This window comes from Larus michahellis, chromosome 22 (genome assembly GCF_964199755.1).
Source record: "Larus michahellis chromosome 22, bLarMic1.1, whole genome shotgun sequence".
Lineage (NCBI taxonomy): Eukaryota > Metazoa > Chordata > Aves > Charadriiformes > Laridae > Larus > Larus michahellis.
The window spans coordinates 3,466,575-3,488,952 of record NC_133917.1 but is presented as its reverse complement, the minus strand read 5'-3'; the positions used below and the strand labels follow the sequence as shown (position 1 = coordinate 3,488,952).

Below are 22,378 nucleotides of genomic sequence, written 5' to 3'. Positions count from 1 at the left end.
AAGGTGCCCCCCCAGCCCTAGGGACCCCTTTCTCCCCGCTAGGCCCGGCCCTGGACCCTCAGAGTCTACCTGAGGCGTCCCCGTCCCCGTCCCCGTCCCCGTCCCCGTCCCCGTCCCCGTCCCCGTCCCCGTCCCCGTCCCCGTCCCCTCCAGGCCCTACTCAGGATCACCCTTCGCCTCCCGCGGCCCCTTTAAGAGCGCGCGGCCCCGCCCCCGCGCGCGGTGACGCCACCGACGCGCGGCGCCCGCTTCCTGCCCCCACCCCTCCGCTCCCCCCCCCCTCCCCCGCCCCCTCCCCCCCCCCCCCGCGGCGCCGCGGTGACACCGAGCAGGAAGCGCGCGGCGCGGGCAGAGCGCGAGCCGCCGCCGCCGGACGCAGCGCCGCCATGAACGGCAAAGGCAAGTGGGGACCGGGCCCGAGCCGCGAACCTCCTCCCCGCCCCTCAACCCTGCGCCTCACCGGCAGCGACCACCCGCCCCTCCCCTCCGGTTCCCCCCAACACACACACACACTCCGGGCAGCGCCGTTCCGGGACGCGGCGCCTTTAAGGGCGGCGCCGCAGCGCGTGACCGCGGGAGCGGGCCGGGGCCGGGCGGCCAATGGGAGCGGGGCGGCGGGGGGGGTGCGCGGGGTCGCTATAGCGCCGCGCGCGCTCGGCCCCGCCTTAACCCTGTGAGTGCCGCGCGCGCCCCCACCCCCCTTCCGCGCCGTGACGTAGGGCGGGGGGGGTACACGACGTGCTGCCCACGCGTGACGTCAGGGGACCCCATTCCATGCGGGGAGGGCGAGACGAGGTGGGGAGACCCACCCCATCCCCCGGTGACGTAGGGGATCCCCCGGGTGACGTAAGGAGGACCCCAGTAGGAGCTGGAGTGAGAGGGACCCCCCGCGCGTGACGCCAGGGGGACCCCATTGGAGGGGGGAGCGCTGAGGTGAGGGAGACCCCCCCCCCCCCGACGTAAGGAATCCCCCGCATGACGTCAGAAGGGACCCCATTTTATGGCAGGGCGCAGGACCGTCCCCCCCCCGCCCCGGGTGACGTAATGGCGGGTGGGGGAGAGCCCAGCCCCACGGGGGGGACCCCGCTGCCTGGGGGGGCAGCTGGGGACACACACACACACCCCCTGGGTGACGTTGGGGGGAGGCCCCGGGGGGGGAGACCCTTTCGTTAGGGGGGGAGACCCTTTCGTTAGGGGGGGACCCCCCCTTGGGGACAACATGGGGGCAGCTGAGGGGGTTGAGACCCCCGAAAGGCCCCGGCCGGGGTTGGGGGGGGGGGCGCAGCAGGGAACGGGTGCCCCTGGGTGACATTGGGGACCCCTTGGATGATGTAAGGGGGAGGGCCCGGGGGGGAGACCCCCGTGGGACAATATGGGGGTGGTTGAGGGGATTCAGACCTCCCAAAAGGCCCCGGCCGGGGGGGACAACGGGGGGGACACCCACCCCTGGATGACACTGGGGACCCCCTGGGTGATGTAAGGGGGGAGTGGGTGAGACCCCTTCATTATGGGGGGGGGGGAGATCCCTATGTGGGGCCTGGGGACACCCCCAGGGGACAACATGGGGACAGCTGAGGGGGCTGATATCCGCCAAAAGGCCCCGGCTCGGGGGGGACAGGGAGGGGACACCCCCGGGGGGCTGCAGTGGCTGAATAGGCCTGTCCCGGCTGGGGGGGATGGGGGGACACTGGGGGGCCGGGGGACCCCAGGAGCCCGTCCCGATCCCAGAGGAAAGGGGCCGAATTTGGGTTAAGAATTGGCGATTCTGAGCAGGGGCCACGACCCAGGGGAATTTGGTTGTTTTATTATTATTATTATTATTATTATTATTATTATTATTATTATTATTATTATTATTATTATTTTTGCTTTGCCAAACTTCCTGCTTTCCCACTGCTTCCAGTTCCGGAAAAAAAAAAGCCATTTTCACTCTCAGTTTTGTTTTTGCCGGGGACCGAAATGCCAAGGGCGGGGGGAGTGGGGTGGGGGGGCGATGGCCCGGGCGGGTTCACAGACGCCGATACCCCCTTCTGCTCACGTGATAAATTAAGAAACGGGGATTGCCGATTAAAAAAAAAAACAAAAAACAAACACCCCAACAACCCCTCAGTGTCCCGGCCGGCGCCGTTTCCGCCCCGTGCTGACTCCCCCCCTTTTTTTTTTCAGGACCGTACCCCCCCCAGCCGTCCTACCCCGTCCAGTCCCCCGCCGTCTACCCCCAGACTCTGCCCCTTCCGCAGCCGCCGCCGTACACAGACGCGCCTCCGGCTTATTCCGAGGTAGGGACGCTTCTCCCAAGGTTTTATTTCCTTCTGAATAAGTTTACAGCTGCAATATTTTTTTTATTTTTATTTTTTTTTTTCCGTCTGGAGGGTTTGTTTGCTGCTGGCGTGGCCGTTTGTCCCCAGTTTCTCGTTTACGAGATCTGAATTAGCCGAAGTGACGAATGTTGCCGAGCTTCCCCTTGAGTTAAGATGACAAATGTAGCTCACCTGTCGCTGTAAAACTCATCTGCGATAATCTCTTTTAATTGGATTCTTGCGGGGGAAGAGGGGGGAACTTTCTCCAACCGTGGGGAAAATGTTCTTTTGCCACAACCCAGAGGAAACGCCCGGGGAAGGGGAGTGCCTTGCGCGAGCAGGAGGGTGAAAGTCCGCGTTGGGGCTGATGCTTCCACAGCCAGGCTGAGCAACCGCTGGGGGTGGGGAGTAGGTCATAGAAACAGAGAATGGTTTGGGTGGGAAGGGACATTAAAGCTCACTCCAGTTCCCCCCCCCTGCCCTGGGCAAGGACATCTTCCCCCAGCCCAGGTTGCTCCAAGCCCCGTCCAACCTGGCCTTGAACCCCTCCAGGGATGGGGCAGCCACAGCTTCTCTGGGCACCCTGGGCCAGGGGCTCACCCCCCTCACAGCCAAGAATTTCTTCCCCAGATCTCACCTAAATCTCCCTCTTTCTGTTTAAAACCGCTCCCCCTCGTCCCATGGCTCCAATCCCTAAATGCCATCCCTGGAGGTGTTTAAAAGCCAGGCGGACGCGGTGCTGAGGGACGTGGGTCAGGGGTGGTTTGGGCAGCGTTGGGTTGATGGTTGGACTCCACGATCTGAAAGGTCCCTTCCAACCCAGGGAAGTGCTGGAATCGCCAGAGAGTCACAGAACGGTTTGGGTGGGAAGGGACCTTAAAGACCATCCCGTTGCACCCCCTGCCCTGGGCAGGGACACCTCCTCCAGCCCAGGTTGCTCCAAGCCCCATCCAACCTGGCCTTGAACCCCTCCAGGGATGGGGCAGCCACAGCTTCTCTGGGCAACCTGGGCCAGGGGCTCACCCCCCTCACAGCCAAGAATTTCTTCCCCAGATCTCACCTAAATCTCCCTCTTGCAGTGTAAAACCCTTCCCCCTCATCCCATGGCTCCCCTCCCTGCTCCAGAGTCCCTCCCCAGCTTTCCTGGAGCCCCTTGAGGGACTGGAAGGGGCTGGAAGGTCTCCGCGGAGCCTTCTCTTCTCCAGGCTGAACCCCCCCAGCTCTCTCAGCCTGTCCCCACAGCAGAGGGGCTCCAGCCCTCCCAGCATCTCCGGGGCCTCCTCTGGCCCCGCTCCAACAGCTCCGTGTCCAAGTCTCTAAACTTGCACCGCCTTTTTTTTCCCCCCCTTTCCCTCACAGCTTTACCGTCCCAGCTTCGTGCCTCTGGGGGCTGCCACCGTCCCCACGATGTCTGCGGCGTATCCTGGCGCTTCCGTCTTCCTGCCCATGGCCCAGTCCATGGCCGTGGGGCCGATCGGCTCCTCGGTCCCCATGGCATATTACCCCGTGGGACCGGTGTATCCTCCGGGCTCGACAGTCCTTGTCGAAGGTGGCTTTGATGCTGGAGCAAGGTTTGGGGCTGGCGGAACCCCCAGCATCCCTGTGAGTATAAATGTGCCCTCAAAACCCTGCGGGCTTCAGCGTTAGGGGTTTGCAGGCGGTGGCGGGGGCGAGAAGAGGGCCTTTGTTGTCAGAGAGAAACATATTTCTTCCCCGATCCGTCATTTGGGAGAAGAGTAAGCTCCTACTTTCCCGCTGAGGGTTTGCTGCCTCTGGCCAACCTGCCTGGAGCCACGTAGGCTCGCAGGTGGTTCTGGCTCACAGCAAAGCCATCGCGTGACCAGTGCTAGCCCCGATTTGGCTGTGGGGCCATGCTGTGATGCGCTTCGGGGGGAGGCGAGCCAGTGGGGCTGCTTAGCGACCCGACTTCCCCTGGCCCCAAACGCGGCCTTGGCCTCTCCATGCTCCAGTGGAGCTGTGGGAGGTTCCCGCTCCCCGGGCCATTCCCCCCCGTGGCTCGTGGCCGCGTGAAGGTGGTGCTCCCCGGCTCGCAGGCTCCTCTGCGCGGGCAGAAAGCGGGGGTCAGCGCATGGGCTGCGGGCTCCGAAAAGAGAGGGCAGGGCACGGACGAGGAACCTGGCGTCGCCCATCGGCTCCTGGCCTCTTGTCGCTCAGCCTTTGCTTGGTAGAAAGCGATGGGGACGTCGACTGGGAGGTTTCTGCGTCCCCGTGGTGGCTTTGTGCCGCCTCCTGTGGTGACACCGACCTCGGCTGATCCTCCCGCCTCTCCTTTCTCTCTCTTCCAGCCCCCCCCTCCTGGCTGTCCCCCCAACGCCGCCCAGCTGGCCGTGATGCAGGGAGCCAACGTCGTGGTGACGCAACGGAAGGGAAACTTCTTCCTGGGAGGCTCAGATGGCGGCTACACTATCTGGTGAAGGAGGAAGGGGAAGGGGGAGGGAGAGGGGGGGGGCTACATTTGTGTAAGGAAAGACATCACATACCGTCAGCACTTCTCACGATGTAACTGCTTTAGTCCATATTAACCCGAAGTTGCAGATTAGGCACGCAGCGGTGAGGGGTCTTCCCGGTCCGGCGCCCGGCCCCGCAGGCACTTTAAAACGAAGCAAGAAACCGTGTTAATGGTGACGGCGCCTCTGTTCAGAACAGGGCGGGGGGGGGTGGTGGTGGTGGTGGGATGGGATTAATTGGCAAAACAAACGTGAGCTCGGCAGCCCCCCTTTCGTTTCGCTGGAGTAACACCGCGGCGCTGGGCTTTTATTAACGGGCTGCCTGGACGCTGGCTCTGGGGAGGGCGAGGGACCTCGGTGGCGGTCGCGCCGGTCCGCTGGTCCCAGGAGCCACAAAAAACCCGGCCGGGTTTCCCCAGCGAAGGCGCTGGGTAGAGCAGAGGGAGGCAAAATTCACTTCCCGGCAGCGGGGAGGGCACCTTGGCGCTTCTTTTTTCCTGACCTCACTCTCTGACGGATCCCTGGAAGCCCTCTGTGCTCACCTTCGCCCGCCCTTCTCCTCCAGGAAGGTGCGCGGCCGGCGTCTATCATGGGATTTATTTTTTTTTTTTTTTTTTTTTTTTATATACTCCAAGTAATCTTGGATTTCTTTGCACATTAGATCTAATCAAAGCCATGCTTTGGTGCCAGAAACACAGCGCGACTCATGCTGGAACACTTCATTCGATGCTAACTAGGCTTTTAGAACGATGCTTATTAAACAAACTTCTTTTTTTTGGGGGGGGGGGAGGGGAGGGGGCGTGTTTTTGGTTTTTTGGGTTTTTTTTCTTTTTTTTTTTTTTTTTTTTTTTAATTCAACCTGGTGTCTTGACACCAAAACTCCTTAAGGCTGTTGTTCAAACAGAGAGGGCTGGTTACCATCTGTCCAAGGGTGTGTAGCAACTATCAATCAACACGCAAATTAGCTCGGTTAATGGCTTGTTCCGTGAACGCGTACTTTAAAAATGACTTGGGTAGAATGAAGTCTTATTAGGGTTAAGAAGAATATTTCAGGGATCCTCAGTGTTTCGGTTTTCGTTTTGTTTTCCGCAGAGAGAAAAAAAAAAAAAAAAAAAGCTCAGATTCAAATATATTTTATCTCGAGGTTTCGGTTTAATCTAAATCTGTGTCTTGTCTATGTTGTGTTTAACCATACGACTGACTGTTATGAAAGTTCAGCATTACGTCTCTCTCTGTATACACTGTGGTGCACTTACCTTGTGGATTTTTTTATACTAAAAAAAAAAAAAAAAAAAAGTAGAATAAAGACTATTTTGAAAATTTGAACAAAATTTGAAGCAAATTGGCGTTTGACCTCAAATAAAACCCCTTGGCTCCTGCCCATCGCGAGCCTTTGGGTTTCTTCACTTATTTCCTCCTCGCTGCTGTTTTGTGAACTTCTTCCTTTTTGGCAGCTCGCTCTTTTATTTTTTTTTAAGTTTTTGATTGAAAGGAGGAACTGCCCTCGCCGAGGCAGCAGGGGAGGGACGGCTGGAGCTGCGCCTGGCCCCAAAACGGAGGAAAACCGATGTGTCGGTGCTAAAAGCGGCTCCGGGATGAAGCAAACCCGCTCCCGATTCCCCGAACCCTGCGAGATCAGGCGCCTCTCGGGGCAGGGATGAGTTTCTCTGTGTTTGTAGGCGACGACAGGGCTTTCCCTCACTCGCCCCATCCATCCAGCTATTTTACGTGGCGCGCTTAACCTTACCCTCCACATTAGCCATGCTAATTACCCCACCCCCGACCCGTCCGCGGAATAATTTAATTGTTTGGTGAGATACGGCAAAAGAAACGAGCGACTCGGAGCGTTTGTCACCGGGCTGTATTGGGGGGCGGCGAAGGGAGGAGACGCGGGGGGTGCGGGCGTCCTCCCCGCCCTCCGGGCAGCGACAGGCAAAGCTCCGCCACGCACCGGTTTATTTTTCCTTCCGTGCTTGGCTTAATAAATTAAGGAAAATAACAACAACAAACAACAACGACAACAACAACAAAAAGCAGCTTGTAGATTCCCCCGGCTCCAGGAAATTCGGGTCATTTGGACCGGAGCGCGGTGTAAAAGGAGCGCGCTGGGGCTTAGATAAAATACTCTTCTTTCTCTTTGGATGGAGCATCCTCCATCTGCACCGAGACGTCGGTCTCTGCCGCCGGCTGCTCGTAGGTGAGGTAGCTGCCTTTGTTTCTGTACAGGTAGATGATGATCACCACCAGGACCGTCAGCAGGGTGAGGAAGACCAGGGTGATGACCACTACCAGGGGGAAGGCAGAGAGAGGAGCAGGGTTTAGCCCCCGGAGGTCCATACGGAGCCGGTAAATGGGGAGGATCCGGCAAGGAGAGCCCCCTACCTGCGATGACCACGGTGTTGGCGTCCTCATGGAGAGGTGGGGTGTGAGCCTTCTTCAGGACAGGGGTTGTGAGCTCTTCTTCATCATCAAAGCGGGAGAGAGGGAGAGGGGAGAAGGTGAGCGAGGCTGGTTCCGACCCGGCTGGACGGGGCTTGTGGTGGCCCCGGGCAAGCTCTGGCCGAGGGTTTATATGGCAAAGCCGTGCCGGGACGCTCACCTGCAGTCAGAGGGGGCTGATCTCCTTCCATCGCATCGGCTCCTTCCAGGCGAAGGGCTGGGATCCTTCAGAACTACTCCAAAAAAAGGATAAAAGTGACAAAGTCGCACCCGACGCCCCAAATGGGCTGCCGGCGGCGACGCAGCCGAGGTTTTATTCGGGCTGGGGCACGTGGGAAGGCGGGGAAAAACCAGCCGCCGACTCTGCAATTCGCTCTCAAACTTCGAGAGCTTCAAATTGCCCCGAAATCCTTGGGAATCCTCCCGTCGGGGTCCCCCGAGGTCGATGCCGCAGCTGGCCCAGCGGCCGCCAAACCGACCTCGGCGGCTCTGCCCGAGGTGGCTGGAAATCTTCGTAAAAACCATCCCCCCCCCCACCCCCCCAAAAAAAAATAATGCTGTTGTGCAATGGCTCCGGTGCTCGGGCACAAGTGACTCAGCGGCTCTGCGGAGAGACGCCGCTAGATGTCAGGAGCAAATAAAAATTAATTTTTTGTGATTTTTTTGTAAGTAGAAAGAGGAAATTTAACCACGGGAGCGTGGCTGGGGGCCAGGAGCGCGGCCGTGCCGTGCCGGTGGGACGCGTCTCAAGAGGACGAGGTGATGCTAACCTTGTCGGTGACCTCCCGGCTCTTGGAAATTTTGGAAATGGGGAGGAATTTTGGAACCGGGGAGGAAGTTCTCAGGGTCTGGCCCTGCCCTGCCTGTCCCACCGTGCCCTTGTGAGTCGCGGCGCTGCCGGCTGTTTGCAAACCGTCCCTCACGACAGCGGGTTTTCCTTTCCAGTGCTACCGGGGAAGGCGGGGAAAAAACTTCCCCACTTACAGTCACGGGAATTTGGGAAAACAATTTCCCCCTGCCTTTCCCGGCAGCGTTTAGGGGTGGTTTTGGGACGCATCTCCCGCCGCCCAGGGACGGGGAATCTCGAGCTCCCCCCGACCGCGACAACTTTCCCCCGGCTCAGTCTCGGGCTGGTGCAAGCCACAAACTCATTAAAGCTTTGCTTCAAACCCAGCTTTGCATTAAATATAGTTTTACTTTAGACCCGGCTTTGCATTAAATATAGTTTTACTTTAAACCCGGTTTTGCATTAAACACAGTTTCGCTTTAAAGCCGGCTTTGCATTAAATATGTATTTTCTTTAAACCCAGCTTTGCATTAAGTGTGATTTTTCTTTAAACCCAGCTTTGCATTGTGATTTTTCCTTAAACCCAGCTTTGCGTTAAATCCATTTTTTTTCTTGAAACCCAGCTTTACATTAAATCCAGTTTTTTCTTGAAACCCGGCTTTGCTTTCGAGCCCATCGGGCTCCTCCGGCAGCGACGTCCCTTCCCACAGGGCAGCGGCTGCTGCTCGGGCGGCTTCGGGGTAATAAATGGGGGAAGTTTCCCCCCCCCCAAAATCGTAAGATTGGGATTTAAGGGAAAAGGGGAAAAGGCGCTGTTTGATGGAAGGGGAGCTGATTCAAGCCGGGTGCCTCGGAGGTCGGGAAGCGGTCGGAATTTCCAGTGGGAAACACAAACCAGTTCCGTGCCCGCGGCACCCGCGAAATGGGGTCCTGGGACCCGCCGAAGGTTTAACCCAAAATTTAGGTGGGGGAAGGACTCGCTTCGGCATCGAAACGGCGGCGGTTCGGGAAAGCGGAGCTTCCCGGGGAGGGACGCTCTGCCCGGATCCTCCCTCGCCGCTCCCGGCCTGGGATCACGGGAAGGAACTCGCCAAAACCAACCGGGAAGGAGCCGCCTGCTCCACGGCGCAGAAGAACGCGGGATATTTTTGGGGGTTCCCTGGTTGGGCCGGGATGCAGCCCCTGGGCACTGGCAGGGGATGTGCCGGGATGGGGGGGGAGCTGAGGGAAGGGGGGGACTCCCTTTTCCAGTGCGCCGGATCCCTGCGTATCTCCCCGGGGTTTTTAAAAGCGACACGGGGGGTTGTTGAAAACCCAAACCCACCCCGCCCTCCGTCATCTTCCTCCTTCTTGCTCGCGGGACGAATCGCTCGAGCGCCGTTCCCACAGCGCAGCCCTGCCCCCCCCCTCCCCCCCGGCTCCGCGCCCCACAGCTCCGCTGGGCACAGCCTGCCCTCGGGGACGCTCCCTTCCCGGTCCCATTCCCTTTCCCATTCCTTTCCCCATTCCCATTCCCTTTCCTATTCCCTTTCCCATTCCCATTCTCTTTCCCATTCCTATTTCTATTCCCATTTCCATTCCCTTTCCCTTTCCCATCCCATTCCCATTCCCATTCCCGTTCCCTTCCCTTCTTTCCTATTCCCATTCCATTACCTTTCCCTCTCCCTTTCCCATCCCATTCCCATTCCCCTTCCCTTCTCTCCCATTCCTTTTCCCATTTCCATTTCCATTTCCATCGCATTCCATTTCCCTCTCCCTCGCCCTTTCCCTTCCCCATTCCATTCCCATCCCATTTCCCAATCCCTTTCCCTCTCCCTCTCCCTTTCCCTTTCCCATCCCATTCCCATCCCATTCCCATTGCCAGCAGATGGAGGACGGGATGAGCAAACCCTCCCCGCATCCTGCTCACCCCCATTTCCCCTCCGTCACCCCGGCAGCGGCATTTTGTCGTGTCCCCCCCCTACCCCGCCGTGCCCCACTCAGCATTCCTGCCGGATTTTCTCCCCATGGTAGGATCAGGCCTTTCCCCTTCCCTCTTCCCCCCCGAATTCCAGCTGGAAAACCCCCAACCGAGAGCCGCCATTCCGCCTTCTCCCCCAAACCAGCCGCGCTCCACGGCCAGTGGCACGACCCCGGTGCCTCCCGGTGCCAACCCACGCACCCAACGCGGCCAAACCCCCCCCCGCCCCGACCCCCTGACTCCCGGGGGACGGCGACTTTTCGCTGGGGGTCACCCCAGGAGCTTTGTGTGTCCCCCATCCCCCCCCCCGCCCCAACCCCGGCCCTTACCTGCACCCGCGGTGCCGGGGGCGAGCGGCTGCCGGCACCATGTGCGGCTCCGAGTCTCGCCCCGGCGAAGGCGTAGCCCTTTTCCTGCCTCACCTTTCCAGTTCGGCTGCAGACGACAATAAAAACCCAGAAAAAAAAAAAAACAAAAAAAAAAAACAACCCACCCTCCGCCATTAACCCCTGGCTCGCTGGGCACCCAGCCCGTCACCCTGCGTCAGGCCGGCCGCACGCCGGGGCGACGATCGGCAGCGGGGTTTAGCTTCGATACGGGATGGCGGGGAGGGGGGGTGTGTGTCTGTCTGTGTGTGTGTGTGTGGAATTTTCCAGCACGACGGGGGGGGGAAAATTAGGGGTTCGGTTTGGGGTTTTTTGTTGGTTTTTGGTTTGGTTTTTTTTTTTTTTTTTTTGCACGGCAGGCAGCACATTTTCCCAGAGCCGGAGAAACCGGCTCGACGCCTTTTCCCTGAGTCACCGCAAGGCGCCCAGGCAGCGGCGTTGGGTGCTGGGGGAGAACGGGGTGACAAATCCCTCCGGCACCCGCCTTCGGATGCTGGTGGGACGCCCCCCCCCCCCCCCGCCAACCCGGTGTTCGCGGCAACCCCTCGTCCCCGCAATGGGCTTTTGCCAGACGGCAATTTGGCCCCCGATGGCGTCTTCACCTCCCCCTCTCGCCACCTTTTCTGCCCTCGGCCTTTATTTGGGACGGGACGGAGCGGGGGGGGGATGGGAAGCACGGTACGGTTACGGGGAAACACAATAATCTGCCCGTGGCGCCATAAAACGCCCGTTTTCCACCCAGGGCGCTGGGCTCACAGGGAGGTGAGGGTCTCGGTGGGGTCCTGGGGGGGGGTCGCTGGTGGGGAGGGGTCCTGGCTCGTGTCCTGCTCCGCCGTCCCGGGACAGCCTTGCTCCTGGGAGAGACACGGAGGTGACGCCGAGCCAGGTGAGACGGAGACTTGGTGCTTCGGTTAAACCAGACCCGAGTCTGGCCGGGGCGGGGGGTCGGGTCGGCGTCTCCCCCCGCAGCGCTGCCACACCCACCTCGGTGCCGGAGGGGGAGCCGCCATCCCCAGTGCCGCTCGATGCCACCTCGGGAGCCACCTCCAGCCCCATCTGCCAGCAGAGGAGCGTGGCACCCGGCTGGATTTGTCCCATGGACCCCCCCCTTGTCCCCACATCCCCACCGGCCGCCCCCCAGCAGGGGTTGGGACCCCGAACAAGCCAGGCATCCCCTTGCCGTCATGGGACAGGGATGTGGCCCCCGCCGTGGTGTCCCCTCTCCTGGCACCAGGACGTTCTCACCTGAGTTTCGGCCGCCTTTGGCTCGAGGTCTGTTGCCTCCACGCTCTCCTCGGAGTCGCTGCGGTCGCCCGCGGCATCGTCGAGCCGGCACGGCTCCTGCCTGTTACTGGGGGACGCACACGCCGTTGCCTCCGCCACGGGACCGGGGCCATCGCAGGGGACAGCCGGGGCTGGGGACGGTGGCTCCGTCCAGTCACCATCGGTGGCCATGCCATCCGGCTGACGGGGGTGTCCTGCGGTGGCCTCCAGCCCGGCCATGGCTTCATGAGGCTCCGGTGGCGCGGTGCCGGCAGCCTGGGCAACCGCCTCGGATAAAATCAGCGATGCCAGGGAGGCAGCGATGCCCTCGGCCCCCGCCTGCACCCCTCCGGTAGCCCCCGGTGACTCCGGACCCTGGCTTTCGGTGAGCCCGGGGGGGCCGGTGCCTGGTGCCACTGATGTCCCCTGCTCGTGGGACGGAGCTTCGGGGCCGGGGCCGGGCTCTGGACCCTCCTCACTGGAGACCGACGCCGTCTCCGACAGGGACCTGCCGCTGGCGGGGGAAGCCGGTGGTGGCCCGGGGACGGCAGCCCCCAGGTCCCCGTTGGAGACGGCGTCGGTGGCACCACTGCCCTCCCCGGGGGACGCCGCCGCCGCCTCCGCTTCCACCACGGGCTGCCAGTCGGGTGCCTTCCCCGGGCAGGGGAACATGGCCGGGGGGCTGACGGGCGAGGAGATGACCAGCGAGCGCCGGTTGCTGCGCGGGGGGAGGACAGAGGGGGTTAAAGCCCCCTCCCGCACGTCCCACAGGCATCATCATCCTTGGGGGGGGGGACACACGTGGCACCACACCGCCGCCGCCCCGGCTTGGCCGGTGACTCTTCCGCCAACCGCCCTCAACCCGGTGTTGGGAGCTGCTCGCCCGTCCCAGGACTGGGGGCTGCTTTTTGGGCCGGGGTGGCGGGGCGTGGCGGGGGGGAGCGATTTGGCCACTCGAAGCGGCCCCCCCCCACCCTGTCACGGGCGCTCGCCCGCTCGTTTACCTGGGGACGCCCTTAATGATGAAGACTTTGCTGGAGTGCTGCTTCTCCAGTTTGCTCATCACCTCGTAGAGGTCGCGGTTGAGCTGCGGGGGGGGGGAGAGAAACACATCAGGGGATACACCCCCCCCGCCCAAGCACCCCCCATCCCCCGGCGGCACCACCGACATCCTCAAGCTGCTCTAAATTATTAAGTGAAACGAAGAGCAGCGAGGACCCGGCCACCAGCGTGGCCGGAGCAGCCGGGGATGGCTACAAGGCTGCTGGGGGGGGCAGGGGGGAGAGAGGGGAGGGGTGTTTTGGGGTGCCCCCCCCTTTCCCCGCCCCCCCCCCCCCCCACCTTGCTCATCTCCTTGTAGAAGACATCGCGGAGGTTGGAGATGTTCTGGAAGATGGTCACGTAGCAGGCGATGCGGCTGCGGGAGGGAAAAGGCGGCGGGAGGTGGGGGGGGGTCCGGGGGGTGGGGCAGGGGCCGGGCTCAGGGTGCCGAGCACCCATCGGGCGAGGACCCGTCCCCCCGCGGAGACGGCGAACGGCGATTCGACCTTCGGGACGAGGACGAAGTGGCCCCGGACATGCGTCCCCGCGGCCACCCGGCCGCAGCCGCGGCTGTCACAGCCACCCGCGGCCCCGGGGGCCACCACCGTGTCACCGCCGCGGCCTTTCGGGAGAAAACCCCGCTCCTGCCCCGCCACGGGGGTAACGGCATGTCCCCGCCATGTCCCCCAGCCCCTGTGACACCCCCAGCCCTGCCATGACCCCAGCCCCACGACGTCCCCTAGTCCCATGACGTCTCCCATCCCCTGCAATGTCCCCCAGCCCCACGATGTCCCCAGTCTCACCATGTCCCCCAGCCCCTGTGACACCCTCCCAGCCCTGCGGTGTCCCCCAGCCCCTCCAACGTCCCCCAGCCCCACGGTGTCCCCCAGCCCCACAGTGTCCCCAGTCTCACCATGTCCCCCAGCCCCTGTGACACCCCCAGCCCCAAGATGTCCCCCATCTCCCCATGTCCCCCAGCCCCTCCAATGTCCTCTGGCCCCTGTGACACCCCCAGCCCCAGTGACACCCCCAGCCCTCTGATGTCCCCCAGCCCCACAATGTCCCCAGTCTCACCATGTCCCCCAGCCCCTCCAATGTCCCCCGGCCCCTGTGACACCCCCAGCCCTGTGATGTCCCCCAGCCCCAAGATGTCCCCCATCTCCCCATGTCCCCCAGCCACTCCAATGTCCCCCAGCCCCTGTGACACCCCCAGCCCTGTGATGTCCCCCAGCCCCTCCAACGTCCCCCAGCCCCACAATGTCCCCAGTCTCACCATGTTGCCCAGCCTCTGCAATGTCCCCCAGCCCGTGACACACCCCCAGCCCTGTGATGTCCCCCAGCCCCAAGGTGTCCCCCGTCTTCCCATGTCCCCCAGCCCCTGTGACACCTCCAGCCCCTGTGACACCCCCAGCCCCTGTGACACCCCCCCAGCCCTCTGATGTCCCTCAGCCCCAAGATGTCCCCCGTCTCCCCATGTCCCCCAGCCGCTCCAATGTCCCCCGGCCCCTGTGACACCCCCAGCCCCAGTGACACCCCCAGCCCTGTGATGTCCCCCAGCCTCTCTAATGTCCCCCAGCCCCACAATGTCCCCAGTCTCACGATGTCCCCCAGCCTCTGCAATGTCCCCCAGCCCCTGTGACACCCCCCCAGCCCTCTGATGTCCCCCAGCCCCAAGATGTCCCCCAGCCACTCCAATGTCCCCCGGCCCCTGTGACACCCCCAGCCCCTGCGACACCCCCTCATCCTTGTGATGTCCCCCAGCCCCAAGACGTCCCCCGTCTCCCCACGTCCCCCGGCCACTCCAATGTCCCCCAGCCCCACGATGACCCCCGTCTCCCCACGTCCCCCGGCCCCAGTGACATCCCCAGCCCCGCGATGTCCCCCAGCCCTGAAGTGACCCCCCCCCCGGTACCTGCCATACAGAACCGGCAGCTCCTCCCGCAGGTCCTTATTCAGGTCTTCAAACACGGCTTGGGCTTTGTTAAACTCCTCCTCGGCCTGTGGGGAGGGATTGGGGGGCGGGGGGGGGCCGTGGCTTTGCCGGCACACGGCCGGGATTGGGGGGGGGGGGGGGGGGGAGGGAGCTGAGGCTGGGGGTGGGGGTGAGGGTGGGGAGGGGGTGTCAAACCTTGGCGATTTTGGCCTCGTCCTTCTTCTTGGCGCTCTGCAGAGCTTCCAGGTGGTGCCGGGCGCTGTCGTAGTCCACCAGCTTACGGCCCCGCTTGGCGATGCGCTCCTGCCGGGGGGGGGCACCGTCAGCCAGGATCGGGCCCTTTGGCAAGCCCTCCCCCCCCCCCTCAACACCCTACGGGGTGCCGGGGGGGTGGGGGTTGAGGGGGGGGGTTACCTTAAAGTCCCCGAACTGAGCCAGGTAGTTCTCCATGAGCCGCAGGGCCTGGTCGGCCAGTTTCGCCTCGTAGTCGTCCCACAGCAGGTCGTTGCTCTGGGGGGGTGTGTGGAAAAAAGGCCGGGGGGGGACACACGGACACACACACACGACGACAGGGGTATAACACCCAGATTCCCACCCTCCCCCCCACAACCTCCCCCCCCAACAACCTCCCCTCCAGCCCTACGTGCCGGGCTGCATCCCCAGGGAATTCCACCCCCCCACCACCCCCCCCCACCCCTGGAGGGGACCCTTGGGGACAGCGCGGGGGGGGGGGGGGGGGGGGGTGGCAAGTCCAGGGGCTCACATCTGCGATGGCTTTCAGCTCTTCGTGACCCCCCCACTCGGGGCTGTAAATCTCCTGCAGCGTTTCCGCCACTTTCCGGGAGCTCTCGTGCATCACTGCCGCCCGGCAAGAACACCCCGGGTTATTCCTCCTCCTCCTCGCCCGTTATTATTTGTTATTTATTTATTATTATTATTTGTTAGGATGCGTTGGTATCTGTTATTATTTATTCTTTTTACTATTTATGATTAAATCCCCTTATTTATTACTTCTGAATATGTGCTATTGTTTGTTATCTATTAGTATTTTATCATTTATTATCATTTATTATTATTTATTATCATTTGTTATCATTTATTATTTATTATCGTTTATTATCGTGTATTATTTATTATAATTTATTATTATTCATTATAATTTATTATCAATTATTATAATTTATTATTTATTATTGTGTATTATTTATTAGCCTTTATTATTATTTATTAGCCTTTATTACTATTTATTATTATTTTTATTAGTTATTATCATTTCTTATTATTTATTATCACTTATTATTTATTATTATTCTTTATTAACATTTATTAACATTTATTAACATTTATTATTATCTATTGTCCTGGCTAAGACAACACCGAGATGCTCAGTCGCCTCCCGGCTCCTCCGTGGTGCCTCCCCGGGGTTTTTCCCGGAGTATTTACAGGATTGGGGGGAAGCGGGGGGGTGGGTTTTGGGGGGGTTTTTGGGGGGGGGGGGGCCGTACCTTTCACCGCCCCCAGGAAAGCCTTGAGGTCTTTGTAGAGTTTATTGCCTTCGTTCTGCAAAGCAACGCGGCGACGGGTCAGGGACGTCCCCCAAGGACCCGCGGGGATTCCCGCCATCCCGCCGGAGACGGAGGCACCCCGGAGCGGCAGCGGGGGCCCAGGGCTGGCGTAGGGGTGTCCCCCCCCGTCCCGCTTCTTTCCCCGCTGCCCCGGCGGCAACCTGCTGCAGCTGGAAGTTGTACGCGCTCTGCTCGAACTGCTCGTCTTTGGTTTCCACCGTTTTGCCCAATTTTTGCAAGACCTGGGATGGAGAGAGACGGAGAAGCGGGAAGAGCCGTCAGCCCCGAGCCGGGCGCGTGGGAACGTCCCCTCGGGGGACGCTGAGGGTCCGGCAGAGCCCACCCAGAGCCGGGATTCGCATGGGGGCTGCAAAATTCCAACGCATCCCTCGGGGCTTTTATTTTTTTTTAGAGGAAAACGGTGACTTTTTGGGTGCGAACTCCTCGCCCTCCCCTGTAAAACCCCACAGGTGCAGCCCTACGGACCCCGAAGCACCCGCGCGTGACCGTGGCTGCAGGGGAAACCCTGGGTGCCGCCTCGCCGGGCACCAGCGACACCGTGCCGAGGTTGAGGACGGTCTGAGACCTCCGGAATCGCCATCGCAGGAGCGTAACGAGGGGCACCGGTGACACCGTGCCAAGGATGAGGACGGCCTGAGACCTCCAGAATCGCCGTCGCGGGAGCGTAACGAGGGGCACCAGTGACACCGTGCCGAGGATGAGGATGGTCTGAGACCTCCGGAATCGCCGTCGCGGGAGCGCGACGGGGCCTCGCCAGGCACCAGCAACACCGTGCCAAGGATGAGGACGGTCTGAGACCTCCGGAACCGCCATCGCAGGAGCGTAACGAGGGGCACCGGTGACACCGTGCCGAGGATGAGGACGGTCTGAGAACTCCGGAATCACCGTCGCGGGAGCGCGACGGGGGGCACCGGCGACACCGTGCCAAGGATGAGGATGGTCTGAGACCTCCGGAATTGCCGTCGCGGGAGCGCGACGGGGCCTTGCTGGGCACCAGCAACACTGCCGAGGATGAGGACGGTCTGAGACCTCCGGAATCGCCATCGCAGGAGCGCAATGGGGCCTCGCCGGGCACCGGTGACACCGTGCCGAGGATGAGGACGGTCTGAGACCTCCGGAATCGCCATCGCAGGAGCGCAATGGGGCCTCGCCGGGCACCGGTGACACCGTGCCAAGGATGAGGACGGTCTGAGACCTCCGGAATCGCCGTCGCAGGAGCGTGGCGGGGCCAGGGCCGCACAGGAGGGAGGTTTGGGGTGTCCGGGAAGAGGTTGACCCCCCCCGGGAAGTGGCCGGAGCCTGGCCAGGGCTGATACAGCCGCCGGGGAGCTGAATTTAGCACCGAGCCCCAGCCAGGAAATCCAACGGCGTGTGGGTTTGGATGAGGGAGGGGAGACACACACACACTTCACATCGCCCCCAAAATGGGAGTCGCCGCCTGCTTTTTTTGGGGAGAGAAAGGGAAAGAGACGCCCCTGAACCACCCCAAAACAGCCCAGAATTGCCCCGTTTCTGCCCGCTTCCGGAGCCCTTCCCCCTCGCTTCCTGCGTGGCCGGTGCAGGCTACGCCAGCGCTCCCGTCCCCGTCCCCACGCCGGGTCCCGCTGGGGGCCGTCACCTCCCTCCAGCCCCAGGGACCCTGTGCCAGCAGCGCACGGTCCCCCCCCGCAACCTCCGGAAGGTGTTTCGGGTGGAAAAAAAAAAAAAAATCCCACTTTTAGAGTGCTTGGGGGAGGTTGGGGAGATGCCACCAAGGCCATGGTGGAGCAACCATGACGTTGACCCAGAAGCGCCCAAATTAACACCCTGTGAGCACCCGTGGGCGCCCAGCGGTGCCCGTTGTGCCACCCCCTCGGCACCACGCTGGGGAAAAAAAAAAACCCTTCAAGGATAAAAGAAAATATGGGATTTCGGGCGGCAGGGCAGGGGGGCTGGGGCGTCGCGCCCTACCTTCTCCTGCGCCCGGCTGAACCGTTTCTGGACCTGCTTGGCGAAGAGCCCGGCTCCCCCGGTCTTGCCCTCGGCCATGGCTGCAGCTCGGCTCCCGCTCGCCGCCGCGCGCTGCGGTTCGATGTTTTTTTGCTATGGAGGAAGTTCGAGGCGAGGCATCCGCCGAGCACCCGGGCACCCACCGCCACCACCCCCCCGGAAAGGCTCCCCCCTGCGCCCAGCGCCGTGGGTGATTCAAGCGGGCGGTGGGGAACGCCGGCGCCCGCCTCTTGACTCTTCCACCGGTGTCTGGGTTTGGCTTTAAATTTGGCGCTCGGTGCAATTTTGGTGCCGGGTTGGGGTTTTATTTGGCCCCCGTGTCAGGTGGGGTTGTGACATGGCTGGTTCCTCCAGGATCATAGGATTATAGGATGGTTTGGGTGGGAAGGGACCTTTAAAGGCCACCTAGTCCACCCCCTGCCCTGGGCAAGGACATCTTCCCCCAGCCCAGGTTGCTCCAAGCCCCGTCCAACCTGGCCTTGAACCCCTCCAGGGATGGGGCAGCCACAGCTTCTCTGGGCAACCTGGGCCAGGGGCTCACCCCCCTCACAGCCAAGAATTTCTTCCCAATATCTCACCTAAATCTCCCTCTTGCAGTGTAAAACCCTTCCCCCTCGTCCCATGGCTCCAGTCCCTAAATGCCATCCCTGGGGGTGTGTAAAAGCCAGGCGGACGCGGTGCTGAGGGACGTGGGTCAGGGGTGGTTTGGGCAGCGTTGCGTTGATGGTTGGACTCCATGATCTGAAAGGTCCCTTCCAACCCAGGGAAGTGGTGGAATCGCCAGAGTCACAGAATGGTTTGGGTGGGAAGGGACCTTAAAGCCCACCCAGGGCCACCCCCTGCCCTGGGCAGGGACACCTCCCACCAGCCCAGGTTGCTCCAAGCCCCGTCCAACCTGGCCTTGAACCCCTCCAGGGATGGGGCAGCCCCAGCTTCTCTGGGCAACCTGGGCCAGGGGCTCACCCCGCTCCCGGTGGAAAAGACGGGACGCAGCCGTGGGGCGAGGCGGTAACAGCCACCGAACCCGACATCTCTCGTTTAAAGGAGGTCATTTTTGGAAGAGAAACGGAGCTAGCAGCGGGGAAAAATCCCACCGGATCACCCCGCATCCCTCCCTCTCCCCCCTCTATCTCCAAGGGTTCCGTCGCTGCCCACCGAGGGCATCTGTGGTGTTTTCCCCTTTCCCATTATCCCAAGGATTTCCCGGCTGCCCCGAGAGCGCGGGGCCGGGTGCTTTTCCCTGCGGCTCTTTCCTAAGGCGCGAGGAAGAGGAGGGGGACGCGGGCGAAAGGACGCTCCGGAGTATGGGAGGGGGAAAAGGGTGCTGAGGGATGGAGGAAAAAACATCCACCAACGCGCCGGATTGAGGAACAGATTTTATTGACACCGGCTACGGGTTTTAAACCCCTCTGAGCAAAACGCGGGGCAAGATGACGTCCATCGCCCGAGCCGGGGACTGGGCTCTTCTCCTGCCGCTGCTCAGTTCTGGGCGATCATCTGGAAGGAGAAGAAAAGCGACGGTTGAGCCGAGCGGGGGCAGCGCCGCCGCGATGGGTGCGACGATAGTGCCGGGTCTCGACCCCCAGCCCCGCTGCCGCCTTACGCTCGAGATCCAGGAGATGTAGGCGGAGACGCGGGTGAAGACGGTGGGTTTGCGCTCGACGTTGCAGCCCATACCGGAGACGAAACTGGTGACACCGTGAACCTGGTACTGCCCGTTCACCGCGCAGTGGAGGGGACCGCCGGAATCGCCCTGCCGGACCCAGGAAGCCGGGGTGAGATGGGAAGAACGGGGACGCCGGTGGGATGTCAGGGGAGGAAAAAATGGGACGCCGGGACCATACCTGGCAGCCGGAGCGTATGCCGTCACCGCCGGCACAGACCATGGTGGGCCTGACGGAGGAGCCCCAGTAGGAGGGGCTGGAGCAGATCTGGTAGTCCACCACGGGGAGGTAGGCCTGCAGCAAGACGCTGGAGAGCTGCCCGTTGGCTGCACCCAACCACCAAGCGCCGGTTAACGCCACCCTGGCAAAGACCTGCCGGACCCGCACCCGCCACCCAGTCCCCTTTGCCTGCGGAAAATCCCCCCCCCCGCCACCCCCAAAACCTTGGCGCGATCCCACCCAACGCCGGGCAACTCCGTGCCCTGAGCCAAGCCGGGCGTGATGCCTCCTGGGACCTCCAAGGGCTTAAAAATAGCATTCGGCTGCTCGCGTTTCCCATGTTTTTGGGGTGTTTCGGGGCCGGGGGCGACCCCTCAGGCACTCACTGCGGGTGAGACCCCAGCCCGTGATGTAGCAGGGGTAGTTGTTGGGCAGGATGGTTCCCTCCTGGGGCAGGACCGCCAGCTGCACGTAGGAGTTCAGGGTGGCGTAACTGGCCAGGCGGATCAGGGCGATGTCGTAGCTGGCGAGAGGAGGGAGAGGATGTTGCAAGGACACCCCCATCACCACCACCACCACCCCCCCTCCGCTCCCCAGCGATGCTCCCCCCAAATCCCCCTCCCCGCCGGCGTTACCCTCCGGCGACGTTGTTGCTGTTCCAGTAGGGATGGATGATGATCTTGCTCACGCTGAAGGTCTGCTCGCTGCCGTCGGCCCTGTTCAGGTTGTGTTCCCCGGCCACCACGCGGAAGTTCAGGGGGCTGCCGGGAGGGGGGAAAAAAAAACAAAACACAGGATCAGGCCCCAAATTAGGATTATTTCAGGAGTGAGTCGATACAGAAAGGGCCGGTGAAGAAGAGGATGCTCCCAGAGATGGGCTGCGCAACCACCCCGGGTGGAGGAGCAGCGAAGACCTTGAAGGACCTTTGCTCTCTGGGTCGAGGCGGCCAAAATTTCTCCTTGGAAAGGATTTTGGGTGGAAAAATGGAGGGGAAGGCGGGGGTCCCCGCGCCTGCTCACCGATCCACACAGTGGGCCGCCGTCATCACCCAGTTTCTCCGGATGAGGGACCCTCCACAGGTGTGGTGCCAGTTGCCACCGGAGTAATACTGGAGGGAGATCTGGGGAGGGGGGGGAAAGTGAGGCGCGGGGTCGGGGGGGGGTGTCTCACTGAGGTTCCCATGGGATTTTCCGGCTGCCCCCGGGAAGGACCCACCTGGGAGGGCCAGGCGTGCGAACGCGCTTCGGTCCCACCGACCACCCGCTGGGCCCCATCGAGGTCCTGCTCGGAGCAGCGTCCTGCGGGAGACGGAGGACGGGGAAGATGGAGGGGGCGGCGGGGAGAGGGAATCGCTAACTCACCCCCCAGGGGTGGGGGGGGGGAAAGGGGGGGTCGCCGCCAGCTAACGAGGCCGATGGCTTCCCGCCGGGGACGGGGACCCACCGCAGAGGGCGAGGGCGGCGAGGAGCACCAGCTGCAGCATCATCTCGGACCACGGCGATGCGGCGGCGTCTGAAGCCGGGGCTCCGCGTCGCTGGTGGCTTTAAAGGGGACGGGGAAGGAGGGACGGGAAGAAAAGCAGGTGGCGCGGCCTTGGTCCCCCTTCCAAAACACACACAAGGCCCCCCGAGGTCAGGGCTGAAAACCCTGGGTGCACCCCAAGTCTCGCTCGGCTTTGGGCAGGCAGCCCAAATCCACCCCCCCGCCCTGCCCTGCCCCGGGAGCGAGGAGGCGGCATCCCCCTCCTCTGCGCATCTCGGGCAACGCTGTCATGAGTTTAGCCCGGTCTCGAGCCCCAGGGACGAGCCCCGGCCACGGTTCTCTCGCAGGGCGTGTAGCCGCGGGCTGCCCCCGAGGGTTTTATCTTTATCTCTAAGAGCTTTAACAGGGGAACGGTGCCCGCGTCGCCCCCGGGTTGGGAAAATCGAGGCAAACGCGGGGCAAAAAAAAAAAATATCGTCCCCCCCCCAACCCAGGACAGGGGGCAACCGAACGGGGACTGGAGGAGACCTACACGGGGCGTTTTGAGGTTAAATGAAACACCAACGTGTTTCGGAATAAAAAAAACCACCCTGATTTCTGGCCAAAACGGTTTTATTTTTCCCCCCTTTTCAAAAGAAATCAAGGGTGTTCTTGGGGGGGGGGGGGAATGGGGGTGTGAACCTGCAGAAAGGAGGTTTTTGCTCCGCTCACAGAGCAGTGGATGGAAAACGGCACGTGTGATAGCGGCGGTTATCGGTCCAATCATTTAAAAAAAGAAAAATACGGAAAGAAAGAAAGAAAAAAAAAAAACAAAAAAAAACCCCACACCTGCTGCATTTCTGCTCTTATCTCCAAGGAAA

At 61.7% G+C, this 22,378-nt stretch overlaps 4 protein-coding genes across 7 annotated transcripts; 1 reads left to right on the top strand and 3 right to left on the bottom strand.

Moving 5' to 3' along the window:
- Positions 1–308: 308 nt before the first annotated feature.
- Positions 309–5,911, top strand: DAZAP2 (DAZ associated protein 2). Its single transcript, XM_074564815.1, has 4 exons — positions 309–399; positions 2,167–2,279; positions 3,660–3,902; positions 4,607–5,911. The coding sequence occupies exons 1-4, from the start codon at positions 387–389 to the stop codon at positions 4,733–4,735; spliced, it is 498 nt and encodes a 165-aa protein (XP_074420916.1). The 5' UTR covers positions 309–386; the 3' UTR covers positions 4,736–5,911.
- A 717-nt stretch (positions 5,912–6,628) lies between these two features.
- On the bottom strand, positions 6,629–10,817 carry SMAGP (small cell adhesion glycoprotein). Of its 3 annotated transcripts, none has more exons than XM_074564817.1 (4): positions 10,284–10,817; positions 7,368–7,440; positions 7,151–7,228; positions 6,629–7,053 (listed from the first exon to the last, which is right to left on the bottom strand). In XM_074564817.1, the coding sequence occupies exons 2-4, from the start codon at positions 7,396–7,398 to the stop codon at positions 6,881–6,883; spliced, it is 282 nt and encodes a 93-aa protein (XP_074420918.1). In that variant the 5' UTR covers positions 7,399–7,440; positions 10,284–10,817; the 3' UTR covers positions 6,629–6,880. The 3 variants fall into 3 exon arrangements, with proteins under 3 accessions (XP_074420918.1, XP_074420919.1, XP_074420917.1); XM_074564818.1 differs by having other exon boundaries at positions 7,151–7,225; XM_074564816.1 differs by lacking the exon at positions 10,284–10,817 and having other exon boundaries at positions 7,368–7,505.
- Positions 10,818–10,959: 142 nt separating this feature from the next.
- BIN2 (bridging integrator 2) lies at positions 10,960–18,392 on the bottom strand. Of its 2 annotated transcripts, XM_074564813.1 has the most exons (12): positions 18,114–18,392; positions 16,304–16,384; positions 16,083–16,137; positions 15,341–15,435; positions 14,992–15,087; positions 14,773–14,880; positions 14,557–14,642; positions 12,945–13,020; positions 12,608–12,690; positions 11,586–12,321; positions 11,325–11,396; positions 10,960–11,194 (listed from the first exon to the last, which is right to left on the bottom strand). In XM_074564813.1, the coding sequence occupies exons 1-12, from the start codon at positions 18,189–18,191 to the stop codon at positions 11,093–11,095; spliced, it is 1,668 nt and encodes a 555-aa protein (XP_074420914.1). In that variant the 5' UTR covers positions 18,192–18,392; the 3' UTR covers positions 10,960–11,092. The 2 variants fall into 2 exon arrangements, with proteins under 2 accessions (XP_074420914.1, XP_074420915.1); XM_074564814.1 differs by lacking the exon at positions 11,325–11,396 and having other exon boundaries at positions 18,114–18,391.
- Positions 18,393–19,631: 1,239 nt separating this feature from the next.
- Positions 19,632–21,522, bottom strand: CELA1 (chymotrypsin like elastase 1). Its single transcript, XM_074564782.1, has 8 exons — positions 21,480–21,522; positions 21,252–21,334; positions 21,056–21,156; positions 20,671–20,796; positions 20,422–20,558; positions 19,997–20,142; positions 19,756–19,905; positions 19,632–19,649 (listed from the first exon to the last, which is right to left on the bottom strand). The coding sequence occupies exons 1-8, from the start codon at positions 21,520–21,522 to the stop codon at positions 19,632–19,634; spliced, it is 804 nt and encodes a 267-aa protein (XP_074420883.1).
- Between the last annotated feature and the right edge of the window lie 856 nt (positions 21,523–22,378).